Raw genomic sequence first — 20,062 nt, 5'->3', positions numbered from 1 at the left:
CATTGCATGAGTTCTTACATGTTCCTACTCATTTATTCTATCTCCTTCAACTAAGCATGAGGACATGCTAATGTTTAAGTGTGGGGAGGTTGATAAACCACTATTTTATGGTTTACAATGTGTTTAATTGTGCGGTTTTATCATGGTCTTTTTACCCACTTATTCATATAATTAGCATGCATTTATATTTCCTTCCTAAAATTATTACATGATTGAAAACTTACTTCCTGAAGATTTTTAATTAGGTATTTTAATCCTCCTTTATTCCATTCGATGTCGTGATCTGTGTGTTAAGTGTTTCAGGCTTTATATGGCATGAATGAGTGGGAGATTGGGAAGGAAGCTTGCAAAAATGGAAGGAATACAAGAAATTGAGGAGATGACCAGCGAGAAGTGACGCGTATGCGTTAGCGACGCGACCGCGCGGAAGAGAGAAAATCGCAGTGATGCGGCCGCATGAGTGACGCGGACGCGCGGATTGGAAAAACAGAAGCGACGCGGAGGCATGGACGACGCGCCCGCATGAAAAAGCAAAACGCCGAATGACGCGTCCGCGTGAATGATGTGTCCGCGTGACGTGCGCGATCTGCAAAATTTCAGAAGTCGTTGGCAGAGTTTCTGGGCCGAATTTCAACCCAATTTTCGGCCCGGAATTACAGATTAGAGTCAGGGAACATGCAGAAACGAGAGACACAATTCATTTTGCATAATTTTTAGTTTTAGATTTGGATTTACTCCTCCCCCAGGTTTTTCACCCACTTGAGCATTCATAATTAGGATTGGAAGATTTTGGCTTTAGCTTTTAAGAAGAGTCTACCTCCGGTACTAGTCATCTTATTTTGTTATTTACTTTTTATATTTATTCTTCCATATTCTTAATCTCTCTAGAGTTGACATTGGATTATTTCTACAAGTTATTAATATAGACTATTTTTATTTTCAATTAATCCTTTTATTATTATTTATCATGTCTTCTTTTATTTTTACCATTAATTCTGTGGAATTTATAATTATGATGAGTGAGTAGTCCCATGACTTGATTGGGGATGATTGAAAGGAACCCTTGAGTTGAACTACTCAAGAGAGAAATTATAATTGGGTTTATTGTTGAATCACCCTCTAATCATTAACTCTAGTCCTTCCCAAGGGAGAGGATTAGGACTTATGATTAGAAACACATTTCCAACTTGCTTGACTTTTCTTTACCTAGTGAGGGTTAATTAAGCAGAATAAATTCCAATTATTAATTAATCTTGAGAGTATTTCAACAAGAATAAGGCTTCCAACTAATCTACCCCCAGTCAAGGCTTTTATTTAAAATTAATTGAATTCTCTAATTTAAATTTCTGTCTATCAACTCAACAATTTTTGAAAACACCCGATTGATGAAATAGCACATCTCTCTGCAACTCGATGGGAGACGACCTGGGATTCATACTCCCAGTAATTTAATTTTCAATATTGTGACAACCCCTTTTAAATTGATAAGCGGATTTTTGGCTGGTTAAGGACTGTACTTACAACGTGTCCCTATTAATAAATTCTTAACTCGCCAATTTCCGCCACGTCACGTATCCTACGTTGCCAAAGGCTCTTGAATACAAGCCAAAAATGCCATTTCCTCAGAGACTTCAGAAGGCTTCCAAAGAAAAGCAATTCTCTAAATTTTTAGATGTCTTCAAGAAGCTACAGATCAACATTCCCTTCGTAGAGGCTTTTGAGCAAATGCCTCTCTATGCTAAATTTATGAAAGAACTGTTGACCCACAAGAGGAATTAGAAGGAGCAAGAAACAGTGGTGTTAACCAAGGAATGTAGTGTAATTATTCAACACAACCTTCCTGAGAAGATGCCAGACTCAGGGAGCTTTGTCATTCCTTGCACCATTGGACATGTCACCATTCATAGAGCTTTATGTGACTTTGGAGCTAGCATCAATCTAATGCCACTTTCAGTAATGAAAAAGCTTCAAATTGAGGAGGTAAATCCCACTCGTATTTCTCTTCAACTTGCTTATCTTTCTATTAAATTACCTATGGGTGTTGTTGAGGATTTACTTGTTAAAGTAGGACCATTCATCTTTCCTGTTGATTTTGTTATATTGGACATGGAAGAGGAGGTAAAATCCTCTATTATACTTGGTAGACCCTTTTTAGCTACAGGTAGAGCTCTGATTGATGTACAAAATGGTGAATTAACCCTGAGGGTCAATGAAGAACAGGTGGTCCTTCATGTTTTTGAAGCTATCAAGCACCCTAATGATTTTGAAGGGTGTATGAAAATAGATGTTATTAAACCACTTGTTCAAGAGGTACTGAAAGCTGAGGTGCTTGATGACATTCTGGATCCTATCTCTGAGTATGAATTAGTTGAAGTTGATAATTCGCCACCCTAGAAGGCTATGGTTCACACGCCTATTATTAGCTCAAGAGGAAGAGGAAGAGACGCTTATTAACTCTTCCCTGAAGCCTGAAGAGGAAGTGACGCTTATTTTAGTGCTCAAGAGTCATAAAACAACTCTTGGGTGGACCATTAGTGACTTGAAGGGGATTAGTCCAACCAAGTGTATGCACAAGATCCTCCTTGAAAATGATGCTAAACCAGTTGTGCAACCACAAAGGAGACTCAATCCAACCATGAAAGAAGTGGTCCCAAAAGAGGTAATGAAACTATGGGAAGCAGGAATTATTTACCCTATTTCTGACAATCTTTGGGTAAGTCCTGTGCAGGTAGTTCCCAAGAAAGGAGGGATGACAGTGATCAAGAATGAAAAGAATGAGTTTATCCCCACAAGAACAGTCATAGGATGGAGAATGTGTATAGACTACAGGAGGCTCAACACGGCTACAAGGAATGATTATTTCCCCCTGCCTTTCATTGATCAGATGCTTGAGAGGTTAGCTGATCATGCATTTTATTATTTTCTAGATGGATATTCTGGATATAATCAAATTGCAGTGGACCCTCAAGATCAAGAGAAGACAGCATTTACATGTCCTTTTGGAGTATTTGCCTACAGAAGAATGCTTTTTGGACTTTGCAATGCTCCAGCAACTTTTCAGAGGTGTATGCTTTCAATTTTTTCTGATATGGTTGAAAAGTTTATTGAGGTATTTATGAATGATTTTTCTGTTTTTGGTAATTCTTTTGAATCCTGCCTAAAGCATTTATCTCTTGTCTTGAAACGGTGTCAAGAATCAAACCTTGTTTTAAATTGGGAAAAATGTCATTTTATGGTTACAGAATGTATTGTTCTTGGACAACGGATTTCAAGTAAGGGAATTGAGGTTAATAGAGCAAAGGTGGAGGTAATTGAAAAATTACCACCACCAACTAATGTTAAGGCAGTTAGGAGTTTCTTGGGTCATGAAGGATTTTATAGAAGATTTATAAAGGATTTTTCTAAAATTGCTAAACCTTAAAACAACATATTAGTTGCTAATGTTCCTTTTGTCTTTGACTCTGATTGTTTGTATGCTTTTGAAACTCTGAAAGCAAACCTTACCTATGCTCCCATTATAGCTCCCCTTGACTGGGATCTACCATTTGAATTAATGTGTGGTGCTATTGACTTTGCTATAGGAGCTGTTTTAGGACAGAGAAATGGTAAGCTTGTACATGTCATTTACTATACTAGTCGTGTGTTAAATGATGCCCAAAAGAAGTACACAACTACAGAAAAGAAATTATTAGCTGTTGTGTATGTTGTTGATAAGTTTAGGTCCTATTTACTTGGTTCTAAGGTTATTATTTATATTGATCATTGACGTTAGGATTTTTGCTAGTAAAGAATTTACAAAAATATTTGCGTTGTAGATATAGCTTCTAAACTAACAGAAATCCTTTCGTGCGAAAGTTTTGGTTGTCACAAGTAACAAACCCCTAAATAAATTGATAACCGAAGTATTTAAACCTCGGGTCATCTTCTCAAGGAATTGCAGGGAGGTATGTTCTTATTATTGGTTATGAAAAAGTGTGTTTTGGGGTTTTGGAGTTTGGGCAATGGGCACAGGTATATTTTCAAAGCAATAAAAATAAATAAATAACTGTAAAATAATCTCTTGGTAAGGTATAAGAATTGGAAGTCCTATCCTTATCAATTGTGATGAGAATTGGATTTTAATCCCACTTAGTTAACCTTTACTAAACAAAGGAAGGTCAAGTGGACTAATTAATTTGATACCTAAAGTCCTAGTCTTTCCTTTGGAAAGGCTAGAGTTATTGGAACTCAAATTAATTAGCAACTCCCAATTTCAACCACTGCTTTATTTGACAGCTCAAGAGTCACCAATTACTCAACCAAAGCCAAAAGGGTAATAGAAAAATCCAAATTATTTATATAAATAAGAGACACAAATCATAGATCTGAAAATACCTCAAATTATAATTAAATAAGAAAATCAATCCAAATATGGAACATTGAAAATAAATAAATACCAAGAACATTAAACCTGGGATCGAGAGTCACTCCTAAAACTAAGAGAAATCCTAAATCCTAATTTCTAAAAACTCTACCTAAGTCCTAAGAGAGAGGAGAGAACCTCTCTCTCTAAAAACTACATCTAAAACATGAAAAGTGAATTCTGAAAGCATGATGAGTCTATGCAAGTTCCCTGACTTTAATCTGTGTTTTTGGGCCGAAAACTGGGTTGAAATGCGGCCCAGAATCTCTGCCAGCGACTTTTGTAATTCTGCAGATCGCGCACGCCACGCGAGCGCGTCATCCATGCGGACGCGTCATTCGCGTTTTTCCCTGCCACGCGTTCGCGTCGTCCACGCTTCCACGTCACTTGTGCTTTTCCAATCCACGCGGTCGCATGAGCCATGCGGCCGCGTCACTGCGGATTCCTTTCTTCCGCGCGGTTGCGTCGCTGACACGTACGCGTCACTTCTCGCTGGTCATCTTCTCTACTTCTTGTGTTCCTTCCATTTTTGCAAGCTTCCTTCCCAATCTCTCACTCATTCATGCCCTATAAAGCCTGAAATACTTAACACACAGATCAAGGTATCGAATGGTAATAAGAGAGGATTAAGATTAGCTAAATTAAGACCAAAGAAGCATGTTTTCAATCATGTAATAATTTTAGAAAGGAAATATAAATGCATGCTAATTATATGAATAAGTGGGTAAAGACCATGATAAAACCACACAATTAAGCACATTGTAAACCATAAAATAGTGGTTTATCAACCTCTCCACACTTAAACATTAGCATGTCCTCATGCTAAACTCAAGAAGACCAAATAAATGAGTAGGGAAAGGCAAGACTCATGTAATGCAACCCATGAATGTGAATGCAACTACATGCTAAAATGATTCTACCTACTTGGTGAAAAAGTAAATAAATCCTTCAAGAATAAATATGAACTGGATTTCACTAATTCAAATCACAAAGTACAATATAAGTAATTTGCAAGAAGAAGATAGCTCATGAAATCAGGGAACATAGAATTAAGCACTGAACCCTTACTAGTAGTGTATACCATTCTAACTCTCAAGTGTCTAGGGTCAATTCTCTCAATTCTCTACTAATCTTGCTTTCTATAGCTTGCTGTTCATCTAATAATCAACAAAAATTTAATGCACCAATACACAAATCAAGAGGTCTTTTAAGGGTTGTAATGGGGTTAGGGTCAAGGTAGGATTGTATTTGGCCAAGTGGACTAAAACTTTGAATCCTTAATTAACATAAACTTTCCACCTAACTCAAAACAATTCATTTAATTAAAATACAAAATCTAACTTCCCATTAACTGTGTTTACTACATATTATGCATTCCAAATTTTGAGTGCAGCTCATATGCATTGGTACCAACACTTACTCTGGGGCATTTTGTCCCCTTTTATTACTTGTTTTTTTTTTTTTTACTCTTCTCAATGAATATGATTAAGGTTTTGGATGCATAAACATGTTCTTAACATTTTTCATCTTTTCACACAAAGTCTAACATACTCAATTCCCAAACCAAACATTTCTAAATCCACTTTTCCCCACACTTAATTCATGAGCATTCTCACTAGTCTAAGTTAATCAAGGATTCAAATTAGGGACATTATTGTTTTTCGCTTAGAGTTAGTGATGAGCTAAAGTAAAGAACAAGGGGTAAAATAGGCTCAACATGGGTTTGCAAAGGATAATAAAAGGTAAGGCCATAAAGGTATGTAAGCTCAGTGAAACAAGGCCTCAATCATATAAGTGCATGCATACATCAAATAATGAAAATATAGAATTAAGCAAGATAAAGATCACAATTTTAGAGAGAGAAACACACACCAAAAATAAAATATTGGTTGATAAAATGTAACCAATGAAATAGGCTCAAAATCTCACTGGTTTTGTGTGTTCGAGCTTTAAACCATGTTCCAAAATAATATTTCTTTCATACAAGTTTTTCAAAAAGTTTTTAATTTAAATTAGTGAAATACTATAAAAAATTTCTTGAAAAAGAAAATATTACTTCAACCAAGTGGTAAAATATGCACAAAATCACGAGAATATGCGATCAGATATGCAAATGCAACAATGAAAAACAAAAATTGGTGTTGAGAAGGGACTAACTAACCCGTGGAGATCGGTATCGACCTCCCCACACTTAAAGATTGCACTGTCCTCGGTGCATGCTGAGAAGTACAGGTGGGTGGGTGTTGTGGTTCCTCAGCTGTTGCTCGTTGTAGAAGCTTTCTCTTTACCCGTTCTGGTGGCCAGCCTGAAAAAGGGAGAAGAGAAAGGGACATGAAGTCAAAGGGATAAAGCAAGGGAGAGGGCAATACTAGTAAGAATCATGCCAAAATAAAGAAGAATGTCATTAACACATGGTCGCGACTCCATGAAATTAGGACAACAATAGAAACAGGGCATGATAAAGTGAGGCAAGTAAATGCAAGATATTTATTGGCATGCTGGCAAAGGCATGAGTAGCATAGATCAAGCATCAAAAGCCTAGATGTATTATTAGTCGTGAGAAACTAACAATAACGTTTGTATTGACAATTATATTTAATTAATAAAATAGTAATGGAAATTTGTGGAAAGCAAGCATTGAATAGAAGAGAATAATTCAAAATAATGCACAATGCCATACGGGCTTTTTCACAAACACTTAGCATGCATGGTGAATATGTTATTGAAAATATTAATTAGGACATGCAAGCAACCCTTTAAAAAGTAATATATAATTGTCAAATAATCCACAAAAATATAGAAAAAACAATGACCCAAATAAAATTCCAACACCAATGAAAATAATGCAATGAATGAAAGTACGCAATTAAGTAAAAGAAAATAAAAGATAAGAGAAATGAGAAGGGGAAAGAAGGGAAGAAGAAGTAAGTAAGAAAGGAGGGAGGAAAAATTAGGATTGGGGAAGAGAAAATAAGATATTTGGCAAATAAGGTTAAGCTGTGCGGCGCAAGCGACGCGGACGCGTGGGCACGCGGTCGCGTGACTTGCGCTTTAAGTTAATCAACGCGGTCGCGTCGGTCACGCGGTCACGTGACACGGTTTATGCTACTGGCGCAAGGGCAGCATCGCGCTCGCACAACTCTCTGTTCAAAATCTTATTTTTGCCAAATTTTGGGTGACGCGATCGCGTGGATGGCCATTTTTGGAAAACGACGCGGCCGCGTGGGGCACGCGTTCGCGTCGGAGGGCTTGGGCTTCCAGCATGAATTCAGCCCAATTCCAGCACAACTTTCGGCCATACACCCTTTTACGTCGATTTACAGGGCCACGCGGTCGCATGGGTGACGCGGTCGCGTGGGAGGCCAAAGTTCCACATGACGCGGTCGCATGATCGATGCGGTCGCGTGGGGTCAAATTATGCTAAAGGCACACCTCCAGCCACGCTCTCGCGTGACTTTCTGTTCAATTCTTTTCTTCCCAACGCACTAGTGACGCGGACGCGTCAGCGACGCTGCCGCGTCGCGTGCGTGTTTTTCCATTTTTTTAATGCAATATGCAGATGCAAATGCAGTGCTTAATGTGAATGCTATGCATGATTCCAAGTTCAATAAAATAAAATGAATTTCAAAAACAAACAAAACTAAATAAAATTAAAATTGCAAAATGAACGACCATACCATGGTGGGTTGTCTCCCACCTAGCACTTTTAGTTATAGTCCTTAAGTTGGACATTTGATGAGCTTCCTGCTAGGGTGGCTTGTGCTTGTATTGATCCAGGAATCTCCACCAATGTTTGTACTTCCAATAGCCTCTGGGATCCCAAACTAGGCGCAGAAAGCCTTCAAGCAAGTTAAAGCAAGTGACAAGGCCCCAAGAGTATTGATAGCTAGACTGAATTTCGGGGTCCCAAACCGTGCTTTTGCACCCGTCTTCTTGTTGATCATTAGTGTTCCAACTGGGTAGCAGGCAATCTGAATTCTCACTAAAGCAGTCAGACAACTTCTTAGACCCATTCAGTTGAGCTCTACACCAACCTTTGCGTTTAAATGTTGAGCACACAACTATGTTGAACTTTGCAGGATAAATCTTATCACTGACCATCTTCTTCTTACTCTTAATGCCACAAAGAGCTCTAAGTTGACCATCCGTCTCCAGTAGCCCATATTCAAGTGGAATTAGAAAGCTAAGGGATACGAATTTTACCCACTTGAATGTTGTGAAGGATGATGACAACTTAGGGGAAGGTGTTTCTAATGAACATGCAAGCTCCACTCCCTTGTGCTCTTCTTCGACATCTTCCACCTCTTGGAAATATTCTTCAATATCAACCTCTTCCTCTTGGTGGATTTCTTCTAATTCAATCTCTTCTTCAGTGTTCACCAATGGCAAGGGAGGTTGTGCTTCTTCTTCTGTAATCTCCATGTCAAGTCCAATGGGAGAGAATTCAAATGTAGATAAGAATTCATTAATGATTGAATCCATCTCTTGATCGTCTCCTTCAAAGTCTTCAACCATGATATACTTTGGAGGTTGTACACCCTCCTCAACATCAGCTTCAAACGTCTTTGAAGGATGCTCTATAACTTGACTTTCCCATGGAGGTTCAGCATCTCCTAAGTCTTCAACCATTACCTCCTCTTCTTCTTCAATAATTCCAGCTTCCTCCACTTGTTCCAATATCAAATCGTGCTGCTTACTATCCACCGGAGTGCCCAATTTCTCCTTCCTGCTACATTCTTCAGTAGATTTCCCACATGAAACCATGGAGGTTCTTTGAATGTCTGAACGTTGGAAAGGTAATCGATTTCTTTCTTGATCTAGGTATTTAAGTACGCAATCGTATTTGTCCTCAATGATTTTCCTTCCAACTATTTCTTCACCTTTAAGCACAAAATCCTCCTTGTTGTCTTCTTTCACTAGTTCTTCAACCGCACTGTCAACTTCAAGGGTGTCTACTACCTTCACCTTTAGTGCCTCTTTTAGCTCCTTATGAAGTATGGATTCGCGAAGATGATCCTCTCTCTCTTGTTCCATGTCAATTGTATCAGTGGGATCATGTTGATCTTGGATTGATGGATGTGGGTGCTCTTCCATGGATGGTGGTGATGGGATGGATAGATCATTCTGTGGTTGAAAAGAAAGTGCACTAGAGATTGAGGGTTGATTGTTGAAGGGATTTGGTAATCCGATTTGGGCGACGAGAGCTTGTATAGTAGAGTTTAGATCGGCCAATGCTTTCTCCACGGAGGTTTGGGGTGGATAGGGGGGTTCATTTGTTGGGAAAAAGGGTTCATGGTAGGAATGTGGTTCATCTTGATAATGATAAGGAGATGGTGTATATTGATGTGGTGGTTCTGTGTATGGTTCATTTGGCTCATAAGGTGGTTGGTATGGTGGATACGGGTTAGGGTCATATGGAGGTGAATGGTGAAAGGAAGCTTGTGAGTGTGGTGGTTCGAAATTATGTCGAGAGGATGGTCTCTGAGCACAAGGTGGGGCTTGTTGGTAGTTACAAGGTTGTCCACCATATCTTTCAGCTGGGTATGCATTGTAGAATGGTCGTTGTCCATGATATCTTGGAGGGTGTTGTTGCCTAAAGGGTTGATTAGATCCTCTTGGCTCCATCCATCCTTGATTGGTCTAACCTTGACGCATATTCCTGCTGTGGTTTCTATTTCCTTCAACAAAGTTAGAACCAAACTCTAAGCGAGAGGGGTGAGAATTCATAGTAGATATCAGAAATAGAAAGTGATGAGCGGATAATTTGTACGCTTTTTGGCATTGTTTTTAGTATGTTTCTAGTAGGATTTAGTTAGTTTTTAGTATATTTTTATTATTTTTTAGCTAAAATTCACTTTTCTGGACTTTACTATGAGTTTGTGTGTTTTTCTGTGATTTCAGGTATTTTCTGGCTGAAATTGAGGGACCTGAGCAAAAATCTGATTCAGAGACTGAAAAGGACTGCAGATGCTGTTGGATTCTGACCTCCCTGCACTCGAAGTGGATTTTCTGGAGCTACAGAAGCCCAATTGGCGCGCTCTCAACGGCGTTGGAAAGTAGACATCCTAGGCTTTCCCGCAATGTATAATAGTCCATACTTTGTCCAAGATTTGATGGCCCAAACCGGCGTTCCAAATCAGCTCAAAACTGCCCAGCGTTAAACGCCGGAACTGGCACAAGAATGGGAGTTAAACGCCTAAACTGGCACAAAAGCTGGCGTTTAACTCCAAGAAGAGTCTCTACACAAAAATGCTTCAATGCTCAGCCCAAACACACACCAAGTGGGCCCAGAAGTGGATTTTTATGTCATTTACTCATCTTTGTAATTCTTAAGCTACTAGTTCCCTATAAGTAGGACATTTTGCTATTGTATTTGATATCTTGGTAGCTATCTTTAGTCTTATGCTATCTTAGATCATTGGGAGGCTGGCCTCACGGCCATGCCTAGACCTTGTTCTTATGTATTTTCAACGGTGGAGTTTCTACACACCATAGATTAAGGTGTGGAGCTCTGCTGTACCTCGAGTATTAATGCAATTACTATTGTTCTTCTATTCAATTCGGCTTGTTCTTGTTCCAAGATATCACTTGTTCTTCAAATTGATGAATGTGATGATCCGTGACACTCATCATCATTCTCATCTATGAATGTGTGACCGTCAATCACCTCCGTTCTACCTTAGATTGGGTAGATATCTCTTGGGTTCTTTAACCGGAATCTTCGTGGTATAAGCTAGAATTGATGACTGCATTCAAGAGAATCCGAAAGGTCTAAACCTTGTCTGTGGTATTCTGAGTAGGATTCAATGATTGAATGACTGTGACGAGCTTCAAACTCGTGATTGTGGGGCGTTAGTGACAGACGCAAAAGAATCACTGGATTCTATTCCGACATGATCGAGAACCGATAGCTGATTAGCCGTGCCGTGACAGGGTGCATTGAACATTTTCACTGAGAGGACGGGATTGTAGCCACTGACAACGGTGATGCCCAACATACAGCTTGCCATGAAAAGGAGTAAGAAGGATTGGATGAAGACAGTAGGAAAGCAGATAGACGGAAGGGACAAAGCATCTCCATTCGCTTATCTGAAGTTCTCACCAATGAATTGCATAAGTATCTCTATCCTTATCTTTATGTTTTATTCATAAATCATACATAACCATTTGAGTCTGCTTGACTAAGATTTACAAGGTGACCATAGCTTGCTTCATACCAATAATCTCCGTGGGATCGACCCTTACTCGCGTAAGGTTTATTACTTGGACGACCCAGTGCACTTGCTGGTTAGTTGTGCGAAGTTGTGAAATTATGTTTATGCCATGGTATTAAGCACCAAGTTTTTGGATTCATTACCGGGGATTATTTGAGTTGTGAAAAGTAGTGATCACAATTTCGTGCACCAAGTTTTTGGCGCCGTTGCCGGGGATTGTTTCGAGTATGGACAACTGACGGTTCATCTTGTTGCTTAGATTAGGTATTTATCTTCAGAATTCTTAAGAATGAGTTCTAGAGTTTCATGATGATCTGTTGAAGTCTGGCTAGCTGTGAAGCCATGTCTAATCTTATTGGACTGAGGTTTCAACTTATCATCACAAGAGCTTGTTGATTTCTATCAATCTTGCTATTGGAGCAACGATCTGCTAAGGCTTGGCTGGCCATTGGCCATGTCTAGTGTTTTGGACCGAAGCTTTCTTTGAAAGCTTGGCTGGCTGTGAAGCCATGTCTAATTCCTGGACCGAACTCTTAGACTAGCATTGCAATGATTCCTGAAATTCTCATTAAGAATTTTGATACCTTTATTTTCTTTTCCACTTAATTTTCGAAAAATCCAAAAAAAAATTACAAAATCATAAAAACCAAAAATATGTTATGTTTCTTATTGAGACACTAGTCTCATTTTAAGTTTGGTGTCTTGCATGCATTGTTTATTTGATCTTGGTTCTGTTTTCAAGTCAATAATACAGGGAACTGAAGATTCAGTACATGCAGCAGAGGAATTATACAGGAAAAGCTGGGCGTTCAAAACGCTCAGTGAAGAAGGAAAAACTGGCGTTTAAACGCCAACCAGGGTGCCTGGCTGGGCGTTTAACACCCAAAAGGGTAGAGCTTTGGGCGTTAAACGCCAGAATGTGCACCATTCTGGGCGTTTAACGCCAGGATGGCACAAGAGGGAAGATTCTGTTTTTAATTCAAATTTTTTTCAGGTTTCAAAGTTTTTCAAAATCAAATCTTTTTCAAAACATATCTTTTCAATCAAATCTTTTTCAAAATCAATTTCTTTCCTTTTTCAAAGATACTTACTAACAATTAATGATTTGATTCAACATTTCAAGTATGTTGCCTTTCTGTTGAGAAAGGTTTAATGTTTAAATCATATCTTTTCTTGTTAGCCAAGTCATTAATTTTTGAAATCAAATCTTTTTAAATTGTTTTTCAAATCATATCTTCTCAATCACATCTTTTTAAAACCATAACTTTTCAATCATATCTTTTTAATCACATCTTTTTCAAAATAGTTTTCAATCATATCTTTTTAATTTCTAATTTCAAAATCTTTTTCAAAAATTACTTGATTTCTTTTCCACTCTTGGTTTTCAAAAATCAATTAGTGTTTTTCAAAATGTTTTTAAAATCTTTTACTTAATTTTCGAAAAATCTCTTCCCCTCTTCTCACATCCTTCTATTTATGGAGTACCACTCCTCCTCAATGCATAATTCGAACTCTATCTCACTAAGTTCGAATTCTTCTACCTCTTCCTTCTATTTTTCTGTTCCTCTGACACCTCAAGGAATCTCTATACTGTGACATAGAGGATTCCACATTTTCTTGTTCTCTTCTCTTTCATATGAGCAGGAGCAAAGACAAAAGCATTCTTGTTGAGGCTGACCCTAAACCTAAAAGGACCTTGAAGCGAAAGCTAAGAGAAGCTAAGGCACAACTCTCTGTAGAGGACCTAACAGAAATCTTCAAAGAAGAAGAAGACATGGCAGCCGAAAACAACAACAATGCCAACAATGCAAGGAAGATGTTGGGTGACTTTACTGCACCTACTCCTGACTTCTATGGGAGAAGCATCTCTATCCCTGCCATTGGAGCAAACAACTTTGAGCTTAAGCCTCAATTAGTTTCTCTAATGCAACAGAATTGCAATTTCCATGAACTTCCATTGGAAGATCCTCATCAGTTTTTAGCTGAGTTCTTGCAAATCTGTGACACTGTCAAGACTAATGGGGTTGACCCTGAGGTCTACAGACTTATGCTATTCCCTTTTGCTGTAAGAGACAGAGCTAGAGTATGGTTGGACTCACAACCTAAAGACAGCCTGAACTCTTGGGAAAAGCTAGTCAATGCCTTCTTGGCAAAGTTCTTTCCACCTCAAAAATTGAGTAAGCTTAGAGTGGAAGTCCAAACCTTCAGACAGAAGGAAGGAGAATCCCTCTATGAAGCTTGGGAAAGATACAAACAATTGATCAGAAAATGTCCTTCTGACATGCTTTCTGAATGGAGCATCATAGGTATTTTCTATGATGGATTCTCTGAACTATCCAAGATGTCTTTGGATAGCTCTGCTGGAGGATCTCTTCATCTGAAGAAGACGCCTACAGAAGCTCAAGAACTAATTGAAATGGTTGCAAATAACCAATTCATGTACACTTCGGAAAGGAATCCTGTGAACAATGGGACGAATCAGAAGAAAGGAGTTCTTGAGATTGATACTCTGAATGCCATATTGGCTCAGAACAAAATATTGACTCAGCAAGTCAATTTGATTTCTCAAAGTCTGTCTGGAATGTAAAATGCACCAAGCAGTACTAAGGATGCTTCATCTGAAGAAGAAGCCTATGATCCTGAGAACCCTTCAATGGAAGAGGTGAATTACATGGGAGAACCCTATGGAAACACCTATAATTCTGCATGGAGAAATCATCCAAATTTCTCATGGAAGGATCAACAGAGACCTCAACAAGGTTTCAACAACAATAATAGTGGAAGAAACAGGCTTAACAATGGCAAGCCTTTTCCATCATCTTCTCAGCAACAGACAGAGAATTCTAAACAGAACCACTCTGACTTGGCAACCATGGTCTCTGATCTAATCAAAACCACTCAAAGTTTCATGACTGAAACAAGGTCCTCCATTAGGAATTTGGAGGCACAAGTGGGACAGCTGAGCAAGAGAATTACTGAACTCCCTCCTAGTACTCTTCCAAGCAATACAGAAGAGAATCTAAAAGGAGAGTGCAAGGCCATCAACATGGCCGAATTTGGAGAGGAGGAAGAGGCAGTGAACGCCACTGAGGAAGACCTCAATGGGCGTCCATTGGCCTCTAATGAGTTCCCTAATGAGGAACCATGGGAATCTGAGGCTCAAAATGAGACCATAGAGATTCCATTGGACTTACTTCTGCCATTCATGAGCTCTGATGAGTATTCCTCCTCTGAAGAGGATGAGTATGTCACTGAAGAGCAAGTTGCTAAATATCTTGGAGCAATCATGAAGCTAAATGACAAGTTATTTGGTAATGAGACTTGGGAGAATGAACCCCCTTTGCTCACCAAAGAACTGGATGACTTGTCTAAGCAGAAATTACCTCAAAAGAGACAGAACCCTGGGAAGTTTTCAATACCTTGTACCATAGGCACCATGACCTTCAAGAAGGCTATGTGTGACCTAGGGTCAAGTTTGAACCTCATGCCTCTCTCTGTAATGGAGAAGCTAGGGATCTTTGAGGTACAAGCTGCAAGAATCTCACTAGAGATGGCAGACAATTCAAGAAAACAAGCTCATGGACATGTAGAGGATGTTTTGGTGAAGATTGAAGACCATTACATCCTTGCTGATTTCATAGTCCTAGAGACTGGGAAGTGCATGGATGAATCCATCATCCTTGGCAGACCCTTCCTAGCCACAGCAAAGGCTGTGATTGATGTTGACAGAGGAGAAATGATCATTCAAGTGAATGAAGAATCCTTTGTGTTTAAGGCTCAAGGATATCCCTCTGTCACCATGGAGAGGAAGCATGAAGAGCTTCTCTCAAAACAGAGTCAAACAGAGCCCCCACAGTCAAACTCTAAGTTTGGTGTTGGGAGGTTCCATCATTGCTCTGAGTATCTGTGAGGCTCCATGAGAACCCTTTGTCAAGCTACTGATATTAAAGAAGCGCTTGTTGGGAGGCAACCCAATGTTATATTTAATCTATTTTCCTTTGTTATTTTATGTTTTCTGTAGGATGATGATCATGAGAAGTCACAAAATCAATTAAAAAAGCAGCAACAGAATGAAAAACAGAAAGAAAAACAGCACACCCTAGAGGAGAACTTGCTGGCATTTAAACGCCAGTGAAGTTAGCAAATGGGCGTTTAAAGCCCAGTCTGGCACCATTCTGGGCGTTTAACGCCAGAAAGGGGCACCAGACTGGCATTAAATGCCAGAAAAGGGCAAGCACCTGGCGTTAAACGCCAGAAATGGGCATCAGCCCGGCGTTTAACGCCAGAATTGGCAAAGGGTGCATTTTTTGCACGCCACTTGGTGCAGGATTGAATTTTCCTTGACACCTCAGGATCTGTGGACCCCACAGGATCCCCACCTACCCCACCACTCTCTCTCTTCTTCACCCATTCACCAATCACCTCAACACCTCTTCCCCAAAAACCCTTCACCTATTAAATCACATCTTTCTCTTCACCACTCACATCCATCCTTCATAAAACCCCACCTACCTCACCATTCAAATTCAAACCACTTTCCCTCCCAAACCCACCCATAATGGCCGAACCCTACCCCTCTCTTCACCCCTATATAAACCCATCTTCACTCCTTCATTTTCACACAACCTAAACACTACTTTTTCCCCTTTTGGCCGAATCACAAAGCTACCTTCATCTCCTCAATTTCTTCTTCTTCTACTCTTCTTTCTTCTTTTGCTCGAGGACGAGCAAACCTTTTAAAGTTTGGTGTGGTAAAAGCATTGCTTTTTGTTTTTCCATAACCATTTATGGCATCCAAGGCCGGAGAAACCTCTAGAAAGAGGAAAGGGAAGGCAAAAGCTTCCACCTCCGAGTCATGGGAGATGGAGAGATTAATCTCAAGGGTGCATCAAGACCACTTCTATGAAGTTGTGGCCTTGAAGAAAGTGATCCCCGAGGTCCCTTTCAAACTCAAAAAGAGTGAATATCCTGAGATCCGACATGAGATTAGAAGAAGAGGTTGGGAAGTTCTTACCAACCCCATTCAACAAGTCGGAATCTTAATGGTTCAAGAGTTCTATGCCAATGCATGGATCACCAAGAACCATGATCAAAGTGTGAACCCGGACCCAAAGAATTGGCTTACAATGGTTCGGGGGAAATACTTAGATTTTAGTCCGGAAAATGTAAGGTTGGCATTCAACTTGCCCATGATGCAAGGAGATGAACACCCTTACACTAGAAGGGTCAACTATGATCAAAGGTTGGACCAAGTCCTCACAGACATTTGTGAAGAGGGCGCCCAATGGAAGAGAGATTCAAGAGGGAAGCCGGTTCAACTAAGAAGGCATGACCTCAAGCCCGTGGCTAGGGGATGGTTGGAGTTTATCCAACGCTCAATCATTCCCACTAGCAACCGGTCCGAAGTTACTCTAGACCGGGCCATCATGATTCATAGCATCATGATCGGAGAAGAAGTAGAAGTTCATGAGGTTATAGCCCAAGAACTCTATAAGGTGGTGGACAAGTCCTCTACCTTGGCAAGGTTAGCCTTTCCTCATCTCATTTGTCACCTCTGTTATTCAGTTGGAGTGGACATAGAAGGAGACATCCTCATTGATGAGGACAAGCCCATTACTAAGAAAAGGATGGAGCAAACAAGAGATCCCACTCATCATGAAATCCCTGAGATACCTCAAGGGATGCACTTTCCTCCACAAAACTATTGGGAGCAAATCAATACCTCCCTAGGAGAATTGAGTTCCAACATGGGACAACTAAGGGTGGAGCACCAAGAACATTCTATTCTCCTCCATGAAATTAGAGAAGATCAAAGAATCATGAGAGAGGAGCAACAAAGGCAAGGAAGAGACATTGAGGAGCTCAAGCACTCCATAAGATCTTCAAGAGGAAGAACAAGCCGCCATCACTAAGGTGGGCCCGTTCTTTAATCTCCTTGTTCTTTATTTTTCTGTTTTTCGAAAATTATGCTATGTTTAGTGTCTTAGTGTCTATGCCTTAAAGTTATGAATGTCCTATGAATCCATCACCTTTCTTAAATGAAAAATGTTTTAATTACAAAAGAACAAGAAGTACATGATTTCGAATTCATCCTTAAAACTAGCTTAATTATTTTGACGTGGTGACAATACTTTTTGTTTTCTGAATGTATGCTTGAACAGTGCATCTGTCTTTTGAATTTGTTGTTCATGAATGTTAAAATTGTTGGCTCTTGAAAGAATGATGAAAAAGGAGACATGTTACTGAGGATCAGAAAAATCATAAAAATGATTCTTGAAGCAAGAAAAAGCAGTGAAAAAAAGAAAAAAAGAAAAAAAAAAAGAAAGAGAAAAAAAAGGGGGAGAAAAACGAAAAAAAAAAAAAGAAAAGAGAGAGAAAAAGAAAAAATTAAAGTTGTGATCAAAGGCAAAAAGAGTGTGCTTAAGAACCCTGGACACCTTTAATTGGGGACTCTAGCAAAGCTGAGTCACAATCTGAAAAGGTTCACCCAGTTATGTGTTTGTGGCATGTATGTATCCGGTGGTAATACTGGAAGACAGAGTGCTTTGGGCCAAGGCCAAGACTCATAAAGTAGCTGTGTTCAAGAATCAACATACTTAACTAGGAGAATCAATAACACTATCTGGATTCTGAGTTCCTATAGAAGCCAATCATTCTGAATTTCAAAGGATAGAGTGAGATGCCAAAACTGTTCAAAAGCAAAAAGCTAAAAGTCCCGCTCATCTAATTAGAGCTAAGTTTCATTATTAATTTGGAGTCTATAGTATATTCTCTTCTTTTTATCTTATTTGATTATCAGTTGCTTGGGGACAAGCAACAATTTAAGTTTGGTGTTGTGATGAGCGGATAATTTGTACGCTTTTTGACATTATTTTTAGTATGTTTCTAGTAGGATTTAGTTAGTTTTTAGTATATTTTTATTAGTTTTTAGCTAAAATTTACTTTTCTGGACTTTACTATGAGTTTGTGTGTTTTTCTATGATTTCAGGTATTTTCTGGCTGAAATTGAGGGACCTGAGCAAAAATCTGATTCAGAGACTGAAAAGGACTGCAGATGCTGTTGGATTCTGACCTTCCTGCACTCAAAGTGGATTTTCTGGAGCTATAGAGACCCAATTGGCGCGCTCTCAATGGCGTTGAAAAGTAGACATCCTGGGATTTCCAGCAATATATAATAGTCCATACTTTGCTCAAGTTTTGATGGCCCAAACCGGCGTTCCAAATCAGCTCAAAACTGCCCAGCGTTAAACGCCGGAACTGGCACAAGAATGGGAGTTAAACGCCCAAACTGGCACAAAAGCTGGCGTTTAACTCCAAGAAGAGTCTCTACACGAAAATGCTTCAATGCTCAGCCCAAACACACACCAAGTGGGCCCGGAAGTGGATTTTTATGTCATTTACTCATCTTTGTAATTCTTAAGCTACTAGTTCCCTATAAGTAGGACCTTTTGCTATTGTATTTGATATCTTGGTAGCTATCTTTAGTCTTATGCTATCTTAGATCATTGGGAGGCTGGCCTCACGGCCATGCCTAGACCTTGTTCTTATGTATTTTCAACGGTGGAGTTTCTACACACCATAGATTAAGGTGTGGAGCTCTGCTGTACCTCGAGTATTAATGCAATTACTATTGTTCTTCTATTCAATTCGGCTTGTTCTTGTTCCAAGATATCACTTGTTCTTCAACTTGATGAATGTGATGGTGACACTCATCATCATTCTCACCTATGAACGTGTGACCGTCAATCACCTCCGTTCTACCTTAGATTGGGTAGATATCTCTTGGGTTCTTTAACCGGAATCTTCGTGGTATAAGCTAGAATTGATGACTGCATTCAAGAGAATCCGGAAGGTCTAAACCTTGTCTGTGGTATTCTGAGTAGGATTCAATGATTGAATGACTGTGACGAGCTTCAAACTCGCGATTGTGGGGCGTTAGTGACAGACGCAAAAGAATCACTGGATTCTATTCCGACATGATTGAGAACCGACAGCTGATTAGCCGTGCCGTGACAGGGTGCGTTGAACATTTTCACTGAGAGGACGGGATTGTAGCCACTGACAACGGTGATGCCCAACATACAGCTTGCCATGGAAAGGAGTAAGAAGGATTGGATGAAGACAGTAGGAAAGCAGAGAGAAGGAAGGGACAAAGCATCTCCATTCGCTTATCTGAAGTTCTCACCAATGAATTGCATAAGTATCTCTATCCTTATCTTTATGTTTTATTCATAAATCATACATAACCATTTGAGTCTGCCTGACTAAGATTTACAAGGTGACCATAGCTTGCTTCATACCAACAATCTCCGTGGGATCGACCTTTACTCGCGTAAGGTTTATTACTTGGACGACCCAGTGCACTTGCTGGTTAGTTGTGCGAAGTTGTGAAATTATGTTTATGCCATGGTATTGAGCACCAAGTTTTTGGATTCATTACTGGGGA

The 20,062-nt window shown here is 39.5% G+C and overlaps 1 protein-coding gene and 1 non-coding gene across 2 annotated transcripts; one reads left to right on the top strand and one right to left on the bottom strand.

Moving 5' to 3' along the window:
* Positions 1-1,956: 1,956 nt before the first annotated feature.
* LOC130963114 (uncharacterized) lies at positions 1,957-2,394 on the top strand. The gene is made up of 2 exons (XM_057889265.1): positions 1,957-2,118; positions 2,221-2,394. Exons 1-2 carry the CDS (start codon positions 1,957-1,959, stop codon positions 2,392-2,394), a joined length of 336 nt encoding a protein of 111 aa, XP_057745248.1.
* Positions 2,395-13,795: 11,401 nt separating this feature from the next.
* Positions 13,796-13,903, bottom strand: LOC130964049 (small nucleolar RNA R71). Its single transcript, XR_009080161.1, has one exon. It is a non-coding gene; the product is annotated as a small nucleolar RNA R71 (small nucleolar RNA).
* Between the last annotated feature and the right edge of the window lie 6,159 nt (positions 13,904-20,062).

This window comes from Arachis stenosperma, chromosome 2, assembly GCF_014773155.1.
Source record: "Arachis stenosperma cultivar V10309 chromosome 2, arast.V10309.gnm1.PFL2, whole genome shotgun sequence".
NCBI lineage: Eukaryota > Viridiplantae > Streptophyta > Magnoliopsida > Fabales > Fabaceae > Arachis > Arachis stenosperma.
Note: the sequence above shows the minus strand (reverse complement) of the source record. Positions and strands in the feature narration are given on the sequence as shown.